At 43.8% G+C, this 23,330-nt stretch overlaps 1 protein-coding gene across 3 annotated transcripts in view; it reads right to left on the reverse strand.

Annotated features, from left to right (window-relative positions):
* Positions 1 to 23,330, reverse strand: part of APBB1IP (amyloid beta precursor protein binding family B member 1 interacting protein) — a 101,845-nt gene that overhangs the window by 29,884 nt on the left and 48,631 nt on the right. For all 3 annotated transcript variants that reach the window (XM_057733312.1, XM_057733313.1, XM_057733311.1), the window contains 4 exons: positions 21,673 to 21,962; positions 19,121 to 19,198; positions 11,816 to 11,975; positions 10,555 to 10,676 (listed from right to left, as the gene is read on the reverse strand). In XM_057733312.1, the coding sequence (XP_057589295.1) occupies positions 10,555 to 10,676; positions 11,816 to 11,975; positions 19,121 to 19,198; positions 21,673 to 21,962 (650 nt within the window). The remainder of the gene's footprint in view (positions 1 to 10,554; positions 10,677 to 11,815; positions 11,976 to 19,120; positions 19,199 to 21,672; positions 21,963 to 23,330) is intronic.

A 23,330-nucleotide genomic window follows, 5' to 3' on the forward strand; every position in this document is an offset into this window, starting at 1 on the left:
GCATAACTGGCAACTTGCTAACTTAACTAGAGGAAACAGGTCAAGCACAACTCCTTCCATAATCCTTATTGGATTATCTTTTAATATGTTTTTAAAAAGACTTAAACTTTTATGTGTTACTTGAAAGGACAGCGTGATGTGAATTTGTGTGATTATAGGATTTGGAAACGATTCTAATTTTACGTGTTTGGCTTGCGGATGGTGGGTACCACCTGCCAGAACTCCATGCAGAGGCCTTACAGGTACACTTTTCATTTCATCCCAATTGCTATTTCACAGATAAGGAAACAGAAGGATTAAGTGGGATTTGCCCGAGGACAATCAGTGCCAGAGCTTCAAGTTTTTCATAATTTTTCTCAGCGTTAAAATTCTCTAAATACCACAGGAGAGAACCCAGGATGACAGTGTGGATGGACTTAATACCACTGAACTGTACACTTAAAAGTGATTAAAATGGTAAATTCTATGTTATGTGTATTTTACAAAAAAAAAAAAAAAGTGATGACCTAGTCCTGAGAGTGAATGCAGAGTGTGTTCCTAGCAAGCACACTTGCTTTAGGGCCCTGGAAAAATATGATCCTGTATGAGCTGAAAGAACGGACAGAGAACCTGGGGAAGACTCCAGAGCATGTGCGTTTCACCATCATTTGGGAAAGGAGGGCATGTGTCGCCCTCTGCAGGACAGATAAAGGGAGAGCCTTTCTAAACATGAAACTAAACACAAAGGGTCTCATTTTATGTTGTCGTGAAGGGTCTGGATGTACTGTGTCTTCTCTGAGACCCCTCCCACTTGTTCAGCTTCGAAATGCCCTTTCCCCACCTTCCAAGTGATGGTGCTATATTGCGCTTTTGTTTTAATGAAAATGCAAAAGGCACAAAGAAACTCCAAGCTAGATATCACGCAGCGCAGTCCTCAGAAAGGACTGATTGCTCTTGGGTGAGAATTTGGAGTGCTCTATAGCAAGCAGCAGAATTCAAAAGTTACTTATTTGTTGGGCACAATCTGAGCTGAACAATAAGGGAACTTTAAATTGGGAAATGAAACTTTCAGCCACAGCCCGCCCCTTTTTCTCACAGCTTCTGAAAATGCAAGATTTGAGGGTAGCTGGAGAGGAAAGAAACAGCAAATACATTTTTAATATCACCTTTTTTGTAATAAAGGGTAAATCAAACGCTTCTCAATCCATGAGTAAATATTTGTGAGTACCCTTTACATATAAAATATCACTGTTCTTAGGAATCTTTCTATCACACTGAGAAGATAAATATAAGCAGATGGCTATATACCTATAGATGGGGAGCTATATAAGATACTGCATAAATGCAAAAGGAGCCAAGTTCTATAGGTTTTCAGAGAGGAAGAACTCACTGTGGGCTGAGATGATCAAGGAAGACTTTCTAGGGGAGGTCAAAGTTGGAACTATTCCTTGAAAGATGTTTATATTCAGATAGGGAAAAAGGAATAAAGAGAGAATTCGGGGCAGGAGGAAAAGAATGTACAAAGGCCCAGAGGTAGTTAAATATTGGGGTTCTTCCACAGAGAACGGACTTGAGGTTGCTGGAGGGGAGGATGGGAAGGGGAAGCTGGGATGTAGTGAGAGAGTAGCATTGATGTATACACACTACCAAATGTAAATAGATGGCTAGTGTGAAGCTACTACAGAGCATAGGGAGATCAGCTTGATGCTTTGTGAAGACCTAAAGGGGTGGGATAGGGAGGTTGGGAAGGAGGCTCAAGAGGGAGGGGATATAGGGATATATGTATACATATAGCTGATTCACTTTGTTGTACAGCAGAAACTAACACAATACTGTAAAGCAATTATAGTCCAATAAAGATAAAATAAATAAGTAAGTAAATAAATAAATATTGGGGCTCTTCGAAGCAACATAAATGTCCATCGACAGATGAATGGATAAAGAAGATGTGATATATGTTTATACTATTCATGTACAAAAAGAATGAAGTAATGCCATTTGCAGCAACATAGATGGACCTAGAGACTACCATATTAAGTGAAGTAAGACAGACAAAGGCAAATACCATATGGTATCACTTCTTTGTGGCATCTAAAATAATGACACAAATGAACTTATTTATGAAACAGAAATAGATTCACAGACATAGAAAACAAACTTATGGTTAACAAAGGGGTCGTGGGGGATTAGGGGGGAGATAAATTAGGAGTCTGGGATTAACACACACATATTACTATATATAAAATAGGTAAACAACAAGAACCTACTGTATAGCACAGGCAACTATACCCAATATTTTGTAAAAACCTATAATGGAAAAGAACCTGAAAAAGAATATTTGTATATGTATAACTGAATCGCTCTGCTGTACACTTGAAACTAACACAAAATGGTAAATTAACTACAGGTCAATTAAAAAATACATTGGGTATCTTTGGAGCACCAGTGAACAACCTGGTGCTAGGGCTGGGGTACACACGACGAAGACCAGGTCATCACCCCCAATCCTCCTCCTCCACCCTGTGTCAGAATTCACCAATGCCTGTCATCTAGGGGCTGTGCAGCGCGCCGCCCCCAGCCCCGAATGGCCCGAGCTCATTTCCTCGCCCCCTTATGTTGGTCCCGGCCACGTGACCTGCTTTGGCCAACAGAATGTGGGTGGAAGGGACAGTGCCTCCATCTGAGCAGAGGACCTGAGAGGCGGTGCTGTGTGTGTCCATTCACTCTCCGCAGGCTTGCCTTTCACCAGGAGGAGAGCGTGTCCCAGGTGGCTGCTGGTCCGAGCACAATAAGAGGCACGTGGAACTCCCTAGATCTGACACACATTCTGGAGCCACGGACAGAGGCCCTGATGACCTGCAGGCCCCGAAGAGAGGAAATCCCTGCTGCTAGAAGCCACTGGGATTCTGAGGTTGTGTTCACGCCTCCAACCCTGACCTATACACATGCCCATACTGACTGGTCAGGGGCTCTCAGGCAAGTCAAGACCAGGCTTTCTTTTAAAGTAGGAGCCCCTCCTGGGGGCCGTAAATGTGATGCCTGTATGACTTTCCTTCCAGCTGGGCCTAGTACCGCATGGTCAGAGATGAACCTCGGCAGGACAGGGAGGTTGGAAAGGAGGAGAGATGCCCTGAGGTAATGTTCTCCTGCAGTGGCTGGTACCCTTCTACACATGAGGGGAAGCGTGACACTGTGGCTCTCTCTCTGCTCCTCACTCGTGCAACCAAATAAACCACCACCACCACCAAGTTTCGGTTAAGAAACAGAACAGAGGATGGAAATTGACTGAAAGATCAACAGTGATGATTGTGGGAGTGCGGGAATATGGATGGTTTAATTTTCCTTTCTTCTACTTTTCAATTTTTTTCCAATAAATTGATATTAATTTTAAAGTCAGAAACATAAAAGTGTTACTAAAAAGAACAGGGACTTCCCTGGTGGCACAGTGGTTAAGATAATCCACCTGCCACCGTAGGGGACATGGCTTCAAGCCCTGGTCCGGGAAGATCCCACATGCTGCGGAGCAACTAAGCCCATGCGCCACAACTACTGACTGAGCCTGCGCTCTAGAGCCTGCGAGCCACAACTACTGAGCCCAAGTGCCACAATGACTGAAGCCTGCACACCTAGAGCCTGTCCTCCGCAACAAGAGAAGCCACTGTAATGTGAAGCCCACACACAGCAATGAAGACCCAATGAGCCAAAAAGAAATAAAATACATAAAAATTTAAAAAAGAAAAGAAAAGAAATGAACAGCAATACAGCAAGCAGGCCAGCTTACATTAATTTGTTTTCCCAACACCTTCTCTGAAAGAGATTCTTCGGGCTCCTACAGCTTATGTTAATACCAGGGTGCATCTCCCCCTCCAGACACAGACCTCAGGCCTCACGCCTCTCTTCTGGTTTCGGGCCCCCCCCCAGCCTTTGTACAGTGGGGGCTGTATGTCAGCACAGCTGAGAAAACAAAACTCTTTGGGTTACAGCTGAGTTTCATTTGTTCACCTGAACATCTGGCACTCCTTTAGGATAAGCAGACCACCCTGTGATTATAGTCCACTGGGAAGAGGAACTTTCCTAACGCCAACCAGACTGAGAAACTAAGAAAAACTCAGCTGCTTCGTCAACAAAGCTGCTCTAATTAGGATAGTGAGGTTCTACTACCCTAACTCACTTCACCCCAAAGAGGCAGGACCGCCTGGGCAAAAGGGGCCCCTGTCCTGGCCCCACGCTTTAGAGGGTCCCCCCTCTGCCCTCCAACCCGCCACTCCCCTACACTGTGAACCTAAAACTGCTCTAAAAAATAGTCTGTGAGAAAAAAGCTCGTTCATGTGCTTCAAAAATGGACGCTGCTGTGAATCGGATGGCCGCGGAACTGTACTTAGGGTCCACTGGTGAGCTTATTAAAGTGCCAAAGTTGATAATGTGCTGGACGTTGCATTCTTGGCATCTATTTAAACTTGTGGGGGCTTCCCTGGTGGCGCAGTGGTTAAGAATCCACCTGCCAATGCAGGGGATACAGGTTCCAGCCCTGCTCCGGGAAGATCCCATATGCCGCAGAGCAACTAAGTCCGGGGGCCACAACTACAGAGCCTGCATTCTAGAGCCCGGGAGCCACAATTGTTGAGCCCACGTGCCGCAACTATTGAAGCCCATGTGCCTAGAGCCTGTGCTCCGCAACAAGAGAAGCCACCGCAGTGAGCAGCCCGTGCACCACAATGAAGAGTAGCCCCAGCTTGTTAACAACTAGGGAAAGCCCCTTGCGCAGCAACGAAGACCAAGCGCAGCCAATAAATAGAATAAAATAATAAATTTATAAAAAGTAAAAAAATTAAAAAAAAAAAACTTGTGATGAAAAATTCTGAAATGCTTTGCATCTCAACTTACAGATGTGTGAGGTGGTACATCATTTTTCAAACTTGTTCTAGGGGGTTTCCAAGTACAGACGTTTGACCTTCGTTCACAGAGGCAGCCTTCATTTGAGGCCGGCCATAAGGGGCTGTGTGGGAAGAGATGCACGAGCGGAGCAGGGGGGGGTCACTGAGAAGGAGGGGAAGGACATAGCTTGTGGAGGGACAAAGGGCCAGAAGGAGCTAGAAGCCTGAGGGACGGCTGCGGCAAAGATGCTAGCGGCCGTGGTCCCTACAATATTCCATTCACAGTGCCAGCCCCTGAGAAGCCTAGTGGTGCTTCCATGAGATGCCTCTGCAGCCTTTCAGTAATCGCGCTGAGAAAGTTCTAGGTAGAGCAGTTTCTCACGACCAAGCGATCCCCACCCAGACGTCAGCAGCAGCTCTGAAGAACCACTGATAGTCTTGGACCCTCATCAAGGTTCACGAGGGAGGCTCCTACGTGGTTCCTGCCTCTTGGGAGTGAAGCTAAAACAGTGATGTCCCAAAGAGCTGATCAGCAGCTATTCAATAGACGCGGGTGTAACAGCAACCAGGAGGAGAATGCATGACTTTGCTTTTCCTCATTTAAAATTGGGGTAATCTGCATTACCTCTCAAAGTACAGACCAGTCATCCTGGGGGAATTCCTTCCTAATTAAGCACCTTTTGGTCCACAAATTTGCAGAACCTGGTTTCTCTCCATCACTGCATCATACATAACTTTCATTAAATTAATTAGACAAGGAGGCCACAGGGCTGAGAGACAGCCTACGTAAGGAAATCAAAATCTGAGCCTCAAGGTTATAAAAAACTGAAACCTAAGGACATCTAATCACAAACAGTCACCTAGGCTTTACGCTGTAGTCAATCAAATAATTTCCTTTCTTGGCTTCTGTACCTTCTCTCTGTCCTTCCCCTGGTTCTTAGCTGAGGAGTGCTCCTACCGACTTCTGATTTGGTTCTGTCTGATTCGAATCAATTTTTGTTTAAATAAACTCTTAAAAATTTTAATATGCTTCAGTTCATCTTTTCTTATAGGTGACCGCTGAATTTCGTTGTCATCAAATCACTTGACTTTTATATATAATGTTACAATGTCACAAGTGGTTTTCATGCTGGATTTAACCTTGTGAGTTGGGAAGCGCAGCCATATCACATCGTACAAATGGGAACGCTGAATTCAGGTGTCATCCGAAAGCCTGCTGAAACCACACAGTCAGCAGCTGACACTTGAGACACAGATGAACGACATCATTTTTCTAGTCATGGGAGGAGATGGTACCTTGCATTTGTGCCTGCAAAACACACCACCTATGTTCCCAAATCTTTACTCACTCGTTTCTAATATTTGAGCTCAAAACCTCCCTTTGCATTCATTTTACTGCCTCCTCCCTAGACCTATCTCCAGAGATAAGTAGTTTATAAGAGAATCCTTTTAAGCATTAAAGATTTCGGTGTTGAGATTTTAAGCTTGAAACTTTACATAATTTTGTGCAGTTTAGTAATTTTCCAGAAGAACGGATATTCTGGGCCACATAAGCTCTTTCTCCGTCAAGCTGCAAATACTAACCCATATTTTATATATTAAACAGGCCATGGGAAGGCCAAGAACAGACTGACCTTGAGTCATGAATGCAGATTCTAAGGAGAAAGACAGAATCTGAACTCTCAAGCACTCCAGGGATCTACACCCGCAGACCTATGAGAACGCGCACCATTGTCTCCTGAGGGCACAGAGGATGCCACTTACCAGGTAACTGTTGGCACACGGTTCTCCAGGAATGGTAACCCGGCCCAGGCCTTTGCATCCACTTTTGGACAGAGAGCAGAAGAGCAAATTTGAGCGTACTCTGATCTGGGTCTCTTGGAATCAGTTTCTTGTCATTGCAGGAAATTGAACCCGCGTAGAAACTTCTGAATCAGCTGATTCCATTTGTGGTATTGTCCTGCTAGCTGTATCCAATTTACCTTGTCTGAGGACATCCTCAGTCACTATCAATTTCATTCCAGGTTTCCTATAGTCTAGTGAGATCTGAACAGAAGACTCAACCTAGGGAAACCACTCATCAAGGTCCCCAGTGATAGTCTTAAGATCAAACAAAGGCCTCCTTTTCTATCTTTGATCTCCCTTTTCTCGTCTGTAAAGAGGAACAGCAATATATCCTTCTTAACCTCACAGCTGTAAAGATTAAAGATAACACTCACAAAGCTTCTAGCCCAGCATACAGTAGCTATTAATAGTTTCTAGCAATTTCCCTCTTACCCTGGATCATCAGTTTATCTCTGCATCTGATAACACGTAGCTTTTGTTATAAACTGCCGTGAAAACAAGTCCTTAATAAGCTCTTCCGGTAAGCGGCCTGAGGTGACCTCTAAAAACGGTTCACGACACACTTGACCCAGAAAACCCCACAAAATCATGCAAATCAAGAGGTTCATATTTTCATGTTCACTTTAAGAACACTCGTGAAATTGCCCAGGCCAGAAAGTGTACGCATATCCGAAAAGCCACCAAGTATCTGAAGGATGTCACTTTAAAGAAGCAATGCATGCCACAGCGTGGTTACAAGGGTGGAGTCGGTAGGAGTGCCCAGGCCAAACAGTGGGGCTGGACGCAGGGTCGGTGGCCCAAAAGAGTGCTGAATTTTTACTGCACGTGCTCAAAAATGCATAGAGTGATGCTGAACTTAAGTGCTTAGACGTAGATTCTCTGGTCACTGAGCACATCCAGGTGAACAAGGCCTCAGGACGCGGTGCAGGCCTTACAGAGCTCACGGTCAAAGCAACCCATACGCGAGCTCTCCCTGCCACCCTGACGTGATCCTCACTGAAAAAGAAAAGACTGTTCCTAAACCAGAAGAGGAGGTTACGCAGGAGGAAAAGACACCCCAGAAAAAACTGAAGAAACAAAAGCTTCTGGCCCGGGAATAAATGTTGCAAGTAAAGAAAAAGTTCTTAGGTTTGATATATCTTAAGAACTGAGAACCAGTACTATTTAATAGAAGTCAGTTCCTGTCACTGTTTATCTCTAGAAGCTTCCCTTTACAATCACAGAGGAAAGTCCCTTCACACAAGGAAAGTTTGGGGGGGGGGGGGGGGGCGGATATTGGGAAAGTGACCAGAATCCAGTCAATTCTCTTTCTCCTCGTAAATAAATACCTTGGAGTCGGAGAACAGGTGAGATGGGGATATCAAAGGTGGAAAGATTTCTACTCATCTTGTGAGAAAAGGAAAACATCCCAAGGCAAAATTCAGAAACAGGTCTTTAGTGACATTTGTAGATAAAATATGGCCCATCTGATAGAAAATACAAAAGTGGGAACGTGTAAATTTCATGCTGAATTTATGGAGGGTGAAATGAGATTTTTTTTTTTTTTTGAAGGAGAAGGAGAAACTCAGCAATGTTTAAAATCTAGTTCATCATGTTTGTATGCCAACCTCTCTCTCTTCTCGTGCTTCCCACCCAAGAGAAGGGCATCAGGACCTACCTAACTCCCCAGTGGGGAACCAGCATCCTCTGTGTCTCTTCCTAGGCCTCCTTATTATACCAGCATCCAAGTGATCATCATATACTGGAAAACTCCACCTCCTGAGCCGCTCCCAGTACCCTTCCGTCCATCATCACCTGATCCTTCTGGGCTTCTGCACCACCTCTCCAACACAGGGAGGCTGTCACTTTTGCTTTCTCCAAATCCACTCTCCACTGTGCGATCACAGTGATCGTCCTCCAACGCGACACCCTTCAACGGCTCCCTGCAAGCCTCAGCATAAAGCCCCGCGTCTTCCACACCATCTACGAAGCCCTTGATCATCTTGTTCCCGCTGCCCTCCAGTCCAAAGGAGGTCTTGCTAGGACCATATGATTTTGTTAAAAAACAATCTGATCAAGAATAAAATCACAGCAGAAACAATACATTGGTTCAAAACTTCCCCTGCGACTTATTTTTTAGGTCTTAGCTACTCAGATGCACTAAGTATTGAGTAGTGCTTAATTTTTGCACATCTTTAAGCTTTTTGGGCCATTTGTCAGACTTTCCAAGCTTTTTTATTTTCTCTCTATTTCGTTCTTAGCCAATTATGCTTGTTTGGCATCTGTCCCTAAAGTTTTGGGGCTTGTGGTGAAGTACTGGAGGGTGAAGTGAGTGTAAATCAATGGCCTGATGCCACGGCTGCTGGCCAGGTAGACTAGGACCTGTCCCAGCATCGGTGAGTCCTAAGTGGGGCTGGGCCTCCACTGGCTCTGACCGGTACCAGGATGGTAGGAATGAACACAGCACACTATAGGCTGAACGCAATGAACAATACCCTGGATCCCTATCAGTGGCTCCAGAATCTTCTGTCCTCTCATAACTTTCTGCAGATGGCAAGGCACTCACCATCACTGTTTCTGTAAGTCATTCTTCTGCAAGAACGAACCCTACACTTGAGCTCTTCCACCCACAGAGAGCGGGGCACCCTCTCTGCAACATCCTGAATTATGACCACAAAGTTGAATGAATCCTACAGTGGCAAGAAAATGCAGCTTCATATAAAAGAAATATGGCAAAGCAGGCATGAGTGGTTGAGACTGGATTTGTAAAAACAGCAAAATGTTGAAACAAGAAAAATCTCTAATCAACAACCTAACCTTATATGGAAAGCAACTAGAGAAAGAAGAACAAAAAAACCCCCAAAGTTAGTGGGAGGAAAGAAATCATAAAGCTGGGAGCAGAGATAAAGGAAACAGAGATGAAGAAAACGGTAGCAAAGATCGATTAAGCTAAAAGCTGGTTCTCTGAGAAGATAAAAGTCATAAAACGTTAAAAACTGAGTAAACAGCCTGAAACTATATTTTAAACGAATCCCATAGAATCATGATTGCATGGACTGGTGACTGGAAACATTCATCTCTGACCTGTGTTTAATTTAACCAACATGCTATTTCGATCAGTTTCTTTTCCACCAATGTATCTGAACGCGCCGTCCTCCATCCCCACCCCCACCTCCCCATGGTCCAGCCGTATAATGACCTAAGTGAACTTCCTTCTTTCTTCTCAGAATCTTCACACACCCCCTGCCTAGAATGCTCACTTCTACTCTATTCTTTATCTGGTTAATGCCAACGGGTTTCCCAGGTGAGTGCCTGAACATAACTCTCTCTGAGTAAACTTCCCTGCCCGCCATGTGCAGACAGTTGGCTGGAGACTTCCATGGGACAAGTCTGGGACATCCTTGTACGCATGATTTGAGGAAGTTTTTTCAATATGGAGAACGATGCTTTTTATTTTGTAGACTATATGTAGAGTTGTATATTTTCCAGGTGCTCCCCTGACTTATGCCAACATCCATAAGCACCAAATATGAACAACAAAGAAAAGGGTATCTTTAAAATATGAAGTGTTAACAGCTCAGAGTGCATCACATATATTGGATTGATGTAGCCAAAGAGCTATAAGGACAGAAGAGGAGGATGAGTCAGCAGAGAAGAATATTTTGGATGCTGAATCAAAAGAAACAAAATGGATTATTTTCTCTCTGAATCCTTCAAGGGGCTCTTAGTTTACATATGGCCTAAGAGTTGTCTGTGTTTCTTTGAAAGGAATACATTTGTGATATTTTGTGAGATAATAAATGATGTGCTGAGTACACAGGTGATGTTAAAAAAAAGGATATTTTATATGGTTTAAACAATATACAACTTATCTTACCTGGGGGTTTTTAAATACAGCATATCTTTCCTCTTTCTCCACAAATAGCAGTTTATTTTCTGTATCTCTTGTCCAGTCTGATAAGACTTCAACAACATTTTCGTGGTCTTCAAAAAACCTTTCTGATGAAACAAGAAAAAGCATTCTTTCAGACCCAAGACATCCAGGTTTCTAACAGAGAAATCAGCTGGTATTGAGTTAACACAATGCTTCTTGCTTCTTATCGGTTTAGAAATGTCTAATTCTCACATGATGTCACATTGTAACATCTCTATTACATGTATTCTTCAGTCTCAGGTCTTCAACTTACTTTTCATAAAAAAAATGACGGATGAACCTACAATATAGTGATAATGGCCAGCCATTGCTCTTTTTCCATATTAGGATTTTTGACTATTTTAAATAGCCCGAGATGGAGGCAACATCCTGTCTGGAAGGAGGACAACTAGGCAATAATTGGATAAACAACTTTGACTGAAACTGGAGATAAGTGATGAGTAGTATAAAACATCACTCCCTAAAAATCTAAAAAACAATGTACGAATATCGGAACTAACCCTAAACCTTCCCTTAAAGGGCTTTCAACTCTCTATTTGACTCAGAGAGTTGAAGAAAACTTCAAGAGGTTATTTCCGTAAAGACCACTTCCTCCAGAAAGATGTGTACCCAAAGCTTCTACCACAGGCAACTCCGTATTCCAACAAGCTCTGGCAGGAGACAATGGTTCTTTGAGTGGTATTAAGAATGAGAAGTAACAGAGTATTTCTTTAATGGGTTTTTAGCTTAAAAAAAAAAAAACAACCTCCTTTGCTCTTTGGGGCTGAGCCTCTTCCACTAGACAAAGTGTCAGACACTGAGTGAGTGGACAGTGATGTGAGGCCCGCGGCAGAATCACCCTAGAGTTTAAAGAAGCAAACTCTAAAGAGACGTTGGCTACCCAGGTCCTCCCACCACCTCCTCAGCTTGCTAAGCACGTGGTAAGAAGTATCACCCTGTCACTTTCTTTCCCTTTTGGATCCGCTAGAGAAGTAGTAGCAATAATGCTTACATTCCCCAAGGTCTGGCCACCTGCTCCAATCCGAGTCTCTTTGCCGCAAAAAATGAAGAGGCAAGCACTGAACCTGACCTAAGGAAAGTGATGGATGGGGAGAAGTCTTGATAGCCTTGAATCAAACTCTTCTTCGCAACAAACCAAAACCTATAATAAAGCAAACTCACAGGTTTTTTTGGAGTACAGGCTATTGCTGGGAGTGGGACTTACTGATTTGTAGTTCTGGATATATTTCATAAAGACACCAGTCCACGTTGCAGTCACAATGGGTTTTCTCAAAAAGGTTGTCTAGAACGTCTCGGGCTAATTGCCGCTCATCCACCATCAGTGACTTTGTGCTGTTATCATTCATGTGCACCTTGACAACGAGCTGAGGATAAAGCCACAGGGCAGCCAGTAAATTTCAGCAACTGGAGAAGACCACCCACGAAGGTTAAGGTTCTAAGGTTGCTACTGCTTCTGCGAATTTAAGTAAGAAGGTGGCCCACAAACTCACTCATGTGCCAAGCACTTGTTTAAGGTGCTAGGAATATAGATGTGGAGAAACCAACTCACAAAATCAGAAATAAATACTCAATAAGCAAAGTCCTTGCCCAGCCTTCAGAGACTCTGGATGCTGGTGAGGGAGACAGGAAACCAACACAACTCAAGAAGTGCTGTCTGCCTGCCTTTTTGACATCTTTCCGTTACTTGTTTGGGTTCATCCCACAGCCCAGAAGCATTGCTTAGTTGAAAGCCACCCCGGTATCTTTATAATAAATTCTTCTGTCTTGCTTAGGTGGAGCTGGGTCCCAGTTCATGCAACCCAAGAGTTCCACGACACAGGTAAGACTAAGTTGGTTAATCTACAACTCTTTGAAGGTCGGGAGTTGCAGAGTGACACAACATCACCGAAGGGTCTTATCGAGAGGCAGATGGTGTCACAGCAGAACACGTTGCAGATCAGAGGTGGGTTAAGCCAAATCCATGTAGACTGTGAAAGAGCTATTATGCAGGCATGCAGGCAAATGACTGATCTACTGTACTTTTCATTCTATTAAAAAAAATTCTACTGCATTGAATTCACAGTCAAATTGGCAGCTATTTCATTCCAAATCTGGAGGGTTTGGTGGGAGCACAATTTACTCATAAGAACATAGGATTTCAGGGACTTCGCTGGTAGTGCAGTGGTTAAGGATCTGCCTGCCAATGCAGGGGACATGGGTTTGATCCCTGCTCCAGGAAGATCCCACATGCCTCAGAGCAACTAAGCCCGTGTGCCACAACCACTGAGACTGAGCTCTAGAGCCCTTGAACCACAACTACTGAGCCCACGTGCCACAACTACTGAAGCCCTGTGCCTAGAGCCCGTGCTCCACAACGAAGAGGCGCCCCCGCTCGCTGCAACTAGAGAAAGCCTGCACGCAGCAATGAAGACCGAATACAGCCAATAATTAATTAATTAATTAATTTAAAAAAAAAAGAACATAGGATTTCATTGATTTTTCCCAGACAGCTTGTCAAGGTTATTAAAACTTCTGATCCCTAAGAGAGACCATGATTCCGATTCAATATAACAGAAGTGATTCATGAAGTAATGAGTTAGGGTTTAGGCCTTCTTTGACACCTGTGTCTCTGTAGCATACTATTATTATTGTTATTACTACTATTATATTATTATATATATATATTTCTGGCCACACCACGTGGCATGCGGGATCTTAGTTCCCCGGCCAGGGATGGTAGCCAGGCCTCCTGCAGCGGAGGCCTGCAATGTTAACCCCTGGACCTCCAGGGAAGGCCCCTGCAGAGTATTTTTAATTGCAGTAGTCGTTAGTCATGAGTGCTACAGGGTATAACAGTGCTATATCTATCCAGCCTTGAAAAGAAACAGTGGAAATGTGCCCGCGAGGCTCACATTTATTAGACCCTTACGTTTAAGGGAAGATTTCCCATAACTCCTTCTGGGAAGATCTACGTTCTTATTTTATTCTTTGCCAAGATCGCGGGTCCTCCCTAATTAAGTGGGAGTTAGCTCTAGTAGAGTCCATCTTTGAGTGCCACATGGGAAGCAGGGGCTGCCTTTCCCTCTCCGGACAATCCCTGCCCAACCTCCAGCCTGCGGCCTCCACATGCTGCCAGCAGAGAATTCCCAGAAGCAACATCCTCAAAAACCCCCCAACACTCTTGCTTAAATTTCTGTTCTAACTGGAAAAGAGAAGCGTGAGATAGAGACAAGTGCTGACCATCCTGTCTGTCTAAGGTCGGTCCTGGTTATTCACATATGCGGCTTATCATAATTCAAAAAAAAAAGTGTTTAGATGGAATGGAGAGGGAGGCCATACAACTGGTAACACTTCTCCCTCCCTCAAAGTTCATGTTAGATTCTGAGCAGCAGGGAAACTGCCCCTCTGGTCCCACTCCCACCTGATCGGGTCTTGCAGACACTCTACAGTTAACAGTGAAGAGTGCAGTTCCTGTGGACTCCTGGGCAGGGTCACTGAGAGCAACCACAAGGGTGTGGATGGTAATAAGGATCCGGGTGAGGAGCCGTCAAGGACCACAAGTCGAAACACACCTAGTAACTGCTCTTCCCACACCTGCACACCCGAGACTCAGGGCGATCAAAGTGAATTTCCTCCTTCTGGGATCATTCAACTCAGACCTTTATTCAAGGCTTGTCCAAAGAATACTTTTTTCCCCTTGAAAACCTATAGCCCAGAAACCTCTAGCTGGACAGTTGTTTTTGTTGTATGTTCATCTTTTGATGTATTTAAAACAATAGGCCCAAGCACCGCAGTGGCAAAGACACATTCATCTGACCGGAGAAATCAGGCATGGAGGTTGCGTGGAAAAACAGAAATTCCTCAAATAGTGGAATGACCATGGCTTATTTTCTGTGGAACGCATGCCCACTGCTCTCTGTTGAGGGTTAGGCTATAAAGTAGCTACATGGAAAAAAAAAAAAAAGTAACTACGTGTCCTAAGAATCACTATCAATGTTAGGACTTCGGAGACAATCTTTCTGATGGAAAAATTAATGATGTTTGACCACATTTCATTCTTGCTTGGGAATTCTTGAGAAAATAAAACACACCTTGGTGTTTTCTTTTGTTTTTAAAAGAGAGAAAAAAACTAAACCACATAATTTGACAATGATGCAGTGATGAAAGGGTTGGGTTTTGTTTTGGTTTGGTTTTTGGCAGAAATTGCAAACTAAATTTAATCCACATGTAGTTACCAGTATCTACAACTATAAAACTTAGGGAAAACAAAATCAAAAAAACAAGAGAGGGCTGATGACTTTTAGTGAGAAGAAATCATATTTACTCTTCTTCACAGCTTTCTTCCCATTTGCAAGCTGAAGAGTGGCTCTATACCAACACATGACACCCTAAATCACAGTTACGTGATTTCACAAGCTGAGCACTTGTCATATCAACACCATATGACATAGGCATAGGGTAAAATCATTCATGAGTGAAAAAACTTCTTTCTAATCCATCACAGTAAAGGTTTAATGGTTTTTATCATTTCATCTTTTTAGAAAAAAAATTTATTTATCTATTTATTTATTTGGCCGGGTCTTGGTAGTGGCAGGCGGGCTCCTTAGTTGAAGCTTAAGGGCTCCTTAGTTGCAGCATGTGAACTCTTAGTTTCGGCATGCATGTGGGATCTAGTTCCCTGACCAGGGATCGAACCTGGAGCCCCTGCATTGGGAGCACAGAGTCTTAACTGCTGTGCCACCTGGGAAGTCCATATCATTTCTTCTTTTTCTTTTGCAAACTAATAAATACAAAATTATCCTAGCCCTAAACCATCTACAATATATATACTTTTTTGCTTCTATAATAAAATTTACAAGTGGAATTGGTCTCCTGTGTCACAGAGCTTTAAAACAAAGAAACAAATGAAATCAGTGTGTGAATCCAATTGTTTCCAGTTCCAAAAGCTTTGCAACACAAACTGTGTACATCATTTGTGATCCAAAGTGATGACAACACCCCACACAGTACTTGCAGGCAAAGTACTTCAGATAAACTTGATTTCCATCCTTTAGAAAACACGTGGTAGCTTATGTGTTAGTACATCTTAGTTACTTGATTAACAGATGACTATGACTCAGTTATTTTTTTTTAATGTTCTGTGCCACATAGCCTTTTGTTTTTAGAAATAAGTCTGGAGTGTCAGAAGTCAGAAAAAATATACACCTGGGCTTCTTAATTTTCTTTCCTCTCCCACTGATCAGGGCAGCTGCCGTTTCACATCTGTTTTGTTGACTAGAGGCAGGTGGTGCTTTTTGCTACTGTTCCAATTCACCTCAACTACATTAGGGCAAAATTCTCTCCAAATACGGCTCTCTCCTCCCTGTTCTCTTCATCTCCAGTTAAGCAAACTGGCCAAATATGCTAGTTGTTCTACCTTTTTAATCTAAGAATCAGCTTCTCTTTTCATTTCTCCTCTGAGAATATCTCCAACGTGGCCCCCATTTTATAAGCCATCCACTGGTTTAAAATAGTTTAATTATGAATTTTTATTTTTACTCATTTTCTCTTGTCTTTTCACCTCCAAAGGGAAAGGCAGTGGCTCAGGTCAGCCCATCTTCCCCTGCCATCCACCGGTAACTCAGTTCAACACACGTTTATCTACGGTGAGGTCTTGTGCTTGAGAGAGGGCTATGGAACAGGTCACCTGCTCTCATCCCTTCCCCTACCATCCATTTTCCACACAATGGCCACTATGAATTTTAAAAGCCATATATTACCCCTTGTTAAAAACCCTCAAAGTTTTAAGCTAGGATTCCGCACTTCCACTGCAGGGGGCACAGGCTCATTCACTGGTCGGGGAACTAAGATCCCGCATGCCGTGTGGTATGGCTAAATGGTTTCCCACTGCACTTACAATATCTTCCAAACTCTTCCTCAGACCTGAGACTCTGTGACCTCCCATCTGCCTCTCTGACCTCAGTTCCTCCTATTTCCCCTCTTACTCAAGAGGTAAAGGGGATCAACAGTATGGTGATGGATGGAAGCCAAATTTTGGGTGGTGAGCATGCTGTAGGGTATACAGAAGCAGAAATATAAGAATGTACATGTGAAACTTACATAACGTTATAAACCAATGTTACCGCAATCCCCCCCCCCCAAAAAAAAGAGTCTCTTGGGCAGTATGACTCCTTTCTACTTTATTTTCTTCATAGCACTTCTCTCCCCTGCCAGAATTAAACTCTACACAAGCAGGGACCTCGCCTGACCGGTTCACCTCTCTGTACCCCCAGTACCTGTTCTATGAGATGAGGGTGCATCAGTGAAGAAAACACAAAACTCCCTGGAGGAGCTTCCCCGGGGGGTGGGGAGGGGAGGTAGGCATTAAACAGGATAAACAAGTAAAGTGGAGAGTATGCTGGATGGGGAAGGGCACGGAGAAAGGAAAGTAGGGGAAGGTATGGGATGTCAGGAGTGCATGTGTGCGCAGCACTGAGTCGCTGATCAGGCCTAGTGAGGGACAGAGAGAAGCCAATGGAATTCGGGGAAGAGCTTTCCAGGCAGGGGGATGGCAAGGCACAAAGGTCGCGAGGCAAAGGCATGCCTGGAACATCTGTGGAGCAGCAGTGAGACCAGGAAGCTAGAAGACAGGGTGAGGGAGAGAGTGGGAGTGCTGGGAGAGGGGGGGCAGCCAGGTCATGCAGGGGCTGGATGTCCTTGTGAGGATTTGGGCTTTAGTGTGTGCGTGTGGGGGGGCATCCTTGAGCAGAGGAGGGACAAGAAAAGAGGCGGGAAGTGGAGCACGTGGGGGTGGGGTGGGGACTGGTCTTAGAAACATGACAGTCCATCCACAGGAATAGGAGAGACCATGGACCACCTGCCACAGGTGCAGGCGGGCGGGAGGCCAGTGTGCTGGGAGCTTGTGGAAACTTTCTTTGGATTGCTCTACTTCTCAGTGCAACGGGCAGCAACAGTGCTGGCTGAGGAAACATGGGAGAGGAAGGAGGTACTGGAGGTCTTCAGAGAGAGGACAGAGTGGAAATAGTTTTCTAGGTTCGTGGGAGAGAGATTGGACTCGGGGAGCTCAGGCAGCCTGGAGGGCCCAGGCTGAGCAGAAGGAGGCTGGATTTAACCAGGGGTCACAGGGTGAGGACAAGGCAGGAGAAGGCAGCCGAGGATAGGTCAGTTCAATAACCCCCCACAGGATGTAATCACATGTACAGAATGGGGAAGAAAAATGGTAAAAAGGTTCATGCATGCTTGAAATGAATGGAACCAGACTCATCTGGAAAAATTCTTACAGATGAACCTTGAAAGTCTGGATCCTGGGGTAGTCAAGGAATATTTATTAAATATCAATCAACATGTGGTGAACTCCTTCACCCAAGGAAGCATGAGAGGGGCTGCAGGAACATAAAATCAAATGCCCTGTGTGAGAAGAATAATTCACCCAGCTATAAGGAAGAAGTTCTTAACTGAACTTTTTTCACTGAGACTTAACCAGTCTCAGTCATGGTATATGCTTCAGGAGTCGAAGTGAGACTGTTTATCTTTCTCTTAATTTACCAAATTAAGGGCTTCCCTGGTGGCACAGTGGTTAAGAATCTACCTGCCAATGCAGGGGACACAGGTTCGAGCCCTGGGCTGGGAAGATCCCACATGCCTCGGGGCAACTAAGCCCCTGCACCACAACTACTGAAGCCCGCACACCTAAAGCCCATGCTTTGCAACAAGAGAAGCCACCACAATAAGAAGCCCGTGCATCGCAACGAAGAGTAGCCCCCCTCTCAGCAACTACAGGAAGCCCGTGTGCAGCAATGAAGACCCAATGCAGCCAATAAGTAAAAAATAAATAAGTAAATAAATTTAAAATTGTATAAAATTTTTTTAAAAATTACCAAATTAACTATTATTAACACTTTATTATTAGGTAGATGGCTTCTACTGAGGTTAAATACATGTGTTTCTGATATAATACAATACATGTGTCTCTGGAAAAAACCTATGCTCTACAGAAAATGCACGATAAATTACAGGCTTATTGGGACAACAGGGTTGGGGCAGGTCACTCAAAACCTATGCAACTTTGAACACACAGCACTAGGCCAAAGAACACTGGTACTTCAGGAGAGAACTTGGACATCCAGGGCAGGCTGGGGGCTGCCTCAGACGGCATATAAAATGCACAAAAACAATCGTGGAAATGAGGTGATGCCAATGAAAGCTGAACTCTGAAGTTGAGGTTGGCCCAGAAGGCGGCGCCACCTGCTATTACCCAAGAGTGAGCAGAACCCAGAGGGCATCCTTAGGGGAGGGAGACCTGGGGTAGAGACTTGGAAACTTCCACGTTTACACTAACATAGGTCCCCGGTTTATCAATCACAAATTAGCCAAATGATGTCATGGAAAGAATAATTTATCTTTGTCCTTAAATTTAAGAAACTACAACTCACTGGAAAGCACCACGCGAAATTAAAACTTTTTTTTATCCTTAAGCATAGTAAAATGTCATTAATTTGACTGCCCCATGCAAAAATAATTCATAGTTTACCTTCTTGACCTTGGCCTCCTTCAGTTTTTCCAATGCTAGCTTAATTTTATCAGCCTTGGCTTGGGCTTCTTCTTCTTCCTGTAAAATGGCAAGACATTCAACAGAGTCCATTAATAACATCAGCGAGTAAGTACTCCCACCATCACTAATGTCTTAGTCACTTTATGTTGACAAAAGGTTGTGTGATAGGACACCAAATTTCACATGATCGATTTTCAGAACTTAAGTAACTGTAACAGAAATCTTCAACCCAGAGATACAGAAGACAGTCACCCTTTATATCCTAGGAATAGTGACTTAAAAGATGAAATGACGATTCAGAGTCTCACATATTTAGTCTGCAAAAATCTCTGTTTGGCTCAAAACTGGGTCTAATCTGAGGAATCTACAGGTGAATCTCAAGGAATTTGAGCACCTCCTGAAATTATATACATTCTTTTGGATCAGTATGCATTTTCTGGGATTCCTAGTTTTTATTAGATTCCTAAAGGGTCCTTTCTTTAAGACTTAGACTCAAACTTAAATTTATAAGTCACCCCCCCAAAAAAAAAACCAACCCCAAAACCCACTGACAAACACACATGAGCAGGCAGAAAAGAGAGTGAAATATTTTATGAGCCCAAAGCCCTTTGATTTTTGTAAGTGAATATTCTGAGAATAGGATTATTAAGGCTCCACTCACTATTTATAATTATAATGAAATGAGCTGTTCTGGTTACATTTTAGTACTTGAAAGTAGACATATATCTCCTTATATCAGTAGTTCTTACATTGTTTTCGAGCCACAAATCCCTTTAGGAATATGTTGAAAGCCATGAGGCCCAATAAAGCTTCACATATGCATGTGACTTTGCATACAGCTGGGAATCACGGCCTCCCTGACATCTTCATGGACCCTATATTAAGAGACTTTGCTCTTTAGAAAGGCTGTTATCAAAGCCAAGAGACAACAAGTGTTGATGAGGAAGTGAAGAAACAGAAACCCTTGTGTACTGTTGGTGGGAATGTAAATTGGTGTAGCTGCTATTGAAAACAGTATGGAGGTTACTCAAAAAATTACCAGTAGAACTACCGTATGATCCAGCAATTCTACACCTGGGTATCTATTCAAGGAGAGGAAAGAAATCCCTCCACTATCTTGAAGAGATCCGCACTCCCATGTCTACTGCAGCACTATTCACAGCAGCCGAGACATGGAAACAACCTAAGCGTCTGCTCGTGATGAATGGATAAAGAAGATGTGGTGTGTATACAATGGAATATTATCTATCCATGAGAAAGAAGGAAATCCTGCTTTTTGTGACAATATGGATGAAACTTGAGGGCATTATGCTAATAAGTCAGAAAAGGACAAACAGGGTATAATCTCACTTACATGTGAGAATCTAAAAAAGCTGAACTTGGGGACTTTCCTGGCAGTCCAGTGGTTACGACTCCACCTGCCAATGCAGATCCCACATGCCGTGGAGCAACTAAGCCCGTGTGCCACAACTACTGAGCCCGTGCACCTAGACCCCGTGCTCCCCAACAAGAGAAGCCACCGCAATGAGAAGCCTGTGCACCACAACGAAAGTAGCCCCTGCTTGCCACAGCTGGAGAAAGTCCATGTGCAGCAATGAAGACCCAACACAGCTAAAAATAAATAAATTAAAAAAAAAAAGACCCCATATGCCACAAGGCACAGCCAAAAATATTTTTTAATAAATTTAAAAAAAATTAAAAATGAATAAAAGGTAAATCTCATTTAAAAAAACATAAAAAAGCTGAACTCATAGAAAGAGAGGGTAGAATGGTGGTTGCCAGGGGCTGGGGGACAGAGGAAATAGGGAGATGTTGGTCAAAGGTACAAACCTCCAGGGACTTCCTTGGTGGCTCAGTGGTTAAGAATCCACCTGCCAATGCAGGGGACATGGGTTCGAGCCCTGGTCCAGGAAGATGCCATGGAGCAACTAAGCCCATGCGCCGCAACTACTGAGCCTGTGCTCTAGCACCCGTGAGCCACAACTACTGAAGCCCATGTGCCTAGAGCCCGTGCTCTGCCACAAGAGAAATCTTCTACTATCAAGCACTCAACACCTACCTGCCCTGTAACAGCCCTCCCAACTATGACCTTACAAGCGATACATAGATATCTTTGCCTTACTGAACGTGGCTGCCATTTAGTTCAATTCCAAAATATGTAAGGAATCCCTTCTATTCTTCACATACTGGGCTAGGACCAGGGACACAGAAATGTATAAATCATTTCCACAGTTCATACCAAGTTCATAAAACATGACCTCAAAGGCTGAGTATTATCAGGGAAAGCTGCATACAAATGTAGATTTTAGCCAAACTATAACAATTCCTGAATATGGCCCTAATATGTTCTTTATACACACCAGTGTGTCCTTTTATGGAGGCTCTGACTTTGCAATGAACACAGCTGGGATCCTTGGTTTTTTTGAATCTCAGAGCTCTGGGCATACAAACTTATGAATGTAACTGTCACTTTGAAGAAAGTTGGAGATCGTGGGTGGCAGAGGTCAAGCGTCCTGACCCCATGGCCTTACCTGAGAGAGAGGTTCAGGAGGGGGTGGTGGCAGAGGGAGGTCGAACATGGGATCAGCTGGCGGAGGTGGTAAGTCCTCATATTGGCCAATATTCGGTGCCGCAACATCTGCTCCGTAACCGAGAGAGGCTGCACCACTGAAACTTGGTACATCCAGGGATGCTGAATGAGGTCGGTTCTGGGAGGATTCTTTCTGGGCCTGAATCGTCCTCTGCTCAGCTTCACTTATGTCTGCTACCAGATCCGCCATGAGAGCATCTAAATCTTGGTCTTCCAGTGCATTTAAGGACTCTGATGGGGAAAACCAATCACATTAATGATCAAGACAATGATTCGCATCTGGAAAAACTAAAAGACTAATTCTTTTTTTTGAAAGAAGGTAATTTTAAAGAGTAAATTTGAGCAGTGGTTGCAAGGGGCTGGGAGTGGCAGAAATAGGAAGAGGGTGGCAAAAGGATGTGAACTTTCAGTTATAAGGCGAATCAGGTCTGAGGATCTAAGTATGACATGATGACTATAGTTGATAACACTGTATGGTATGATTGAAATTTGCGGAAAGAGCAGAACTTAAATGTTCTCACTAAAAAAAAAAAGAAGTAAATATGTGAGGTGATGGGTGTGTTAACTAGCTTGATGGGGGGAATCCTTTCACTATGTATATGCATACCAAATCATCACATTGACGCTTTCGGTATCTTAACAACTGTATTTGACAATCAAACCACAATAGACCTAAAAAAAAACCCCTTCCCTCCAAAAAAAAAAGAAAAAGAAAAAGCGGGGAAAATGTCTTCCCTATATTGGGGGACCTCATAGGTCAGCTATAAAGTCAAATCCAAGCACTTGATTAGATACCTAAGTAGGGAATTCTTCCACATTCTGGTGCAAGATCTTAGAGTTTTACAAAGTAGGAGAGAGGAGAGGCTGGAAATGGAGGGAAAGTAGGTCTCCACTGACTGAGATTTATTTAACATGCCTTGAGACTTGGCGTGAGGACAGAGTTTCTGTGGGCATACCATCCAATGACAGGAACTCTCACATCACAAAAAGACCGATTAATGATAAATAGCAAGAAATAAAGCACCAAGGGGGTTAAGGAGTGAAAAAAAATTTTTTTTAATTGGGATTACGTGGTGAAGACTTCATAAGACAGTGAGCTGGGAGTTAACTCTTACAGGAAAGGGCAGACCCGGATTTTCAGAGTGAGGGTGAGGGAGGATGATTCTCACCGGGATTTCTTCCATGTGTGAGGTTCCCGTGGCGATGAGACCTGGGATCCTGAAAGCTGACTAGACCACGCGGCACACAGGCAGCCGTGGCCACGAGTCGTGTTGCTACAGCACGGTGGCTGATCAGGCAGTCACTGGATGGTGAGTGGGATGAACAGAGGATGGGCAAGGTGGATGTGACCATCAGGAGAGAATTCTAGCTGCTGTGTGCAGCGTGAACGGGGGTGAAGAAATGCGGGCAGAGAAATGCAGCCCTCTCAGGAACAAATGAGCAGAAAGCGTGGTGAAATCGTTTACTGCCAAACATCATCAGCACAAACACCATGTAGCATATCACAGTGATGCTAACAGCAGTATGTACAGCTCTTGGACTCAAGTCTGGGTCTCCCAACTGGGTAAAAAGGGCTTATTTCCTTCTAAACCACCGTTG

The sequence above is a fragment of the Hippopotamus amphibius genome, chromosome 4 (assembly GCF_030028045.1).
Source record: "Hippopotamus amphibius kiboko isolate mHipAmp2 chromosome 4, mHipAmp2.hap2, whole genome shotgun sequence".
Classification (NCBI taxonomy): Eukaryota; Metazoa; Chordata; class Mammalia; order Artiodactyla; family Hippopotamidae; genus Hippopotamus; species Hippopotamus amphibius.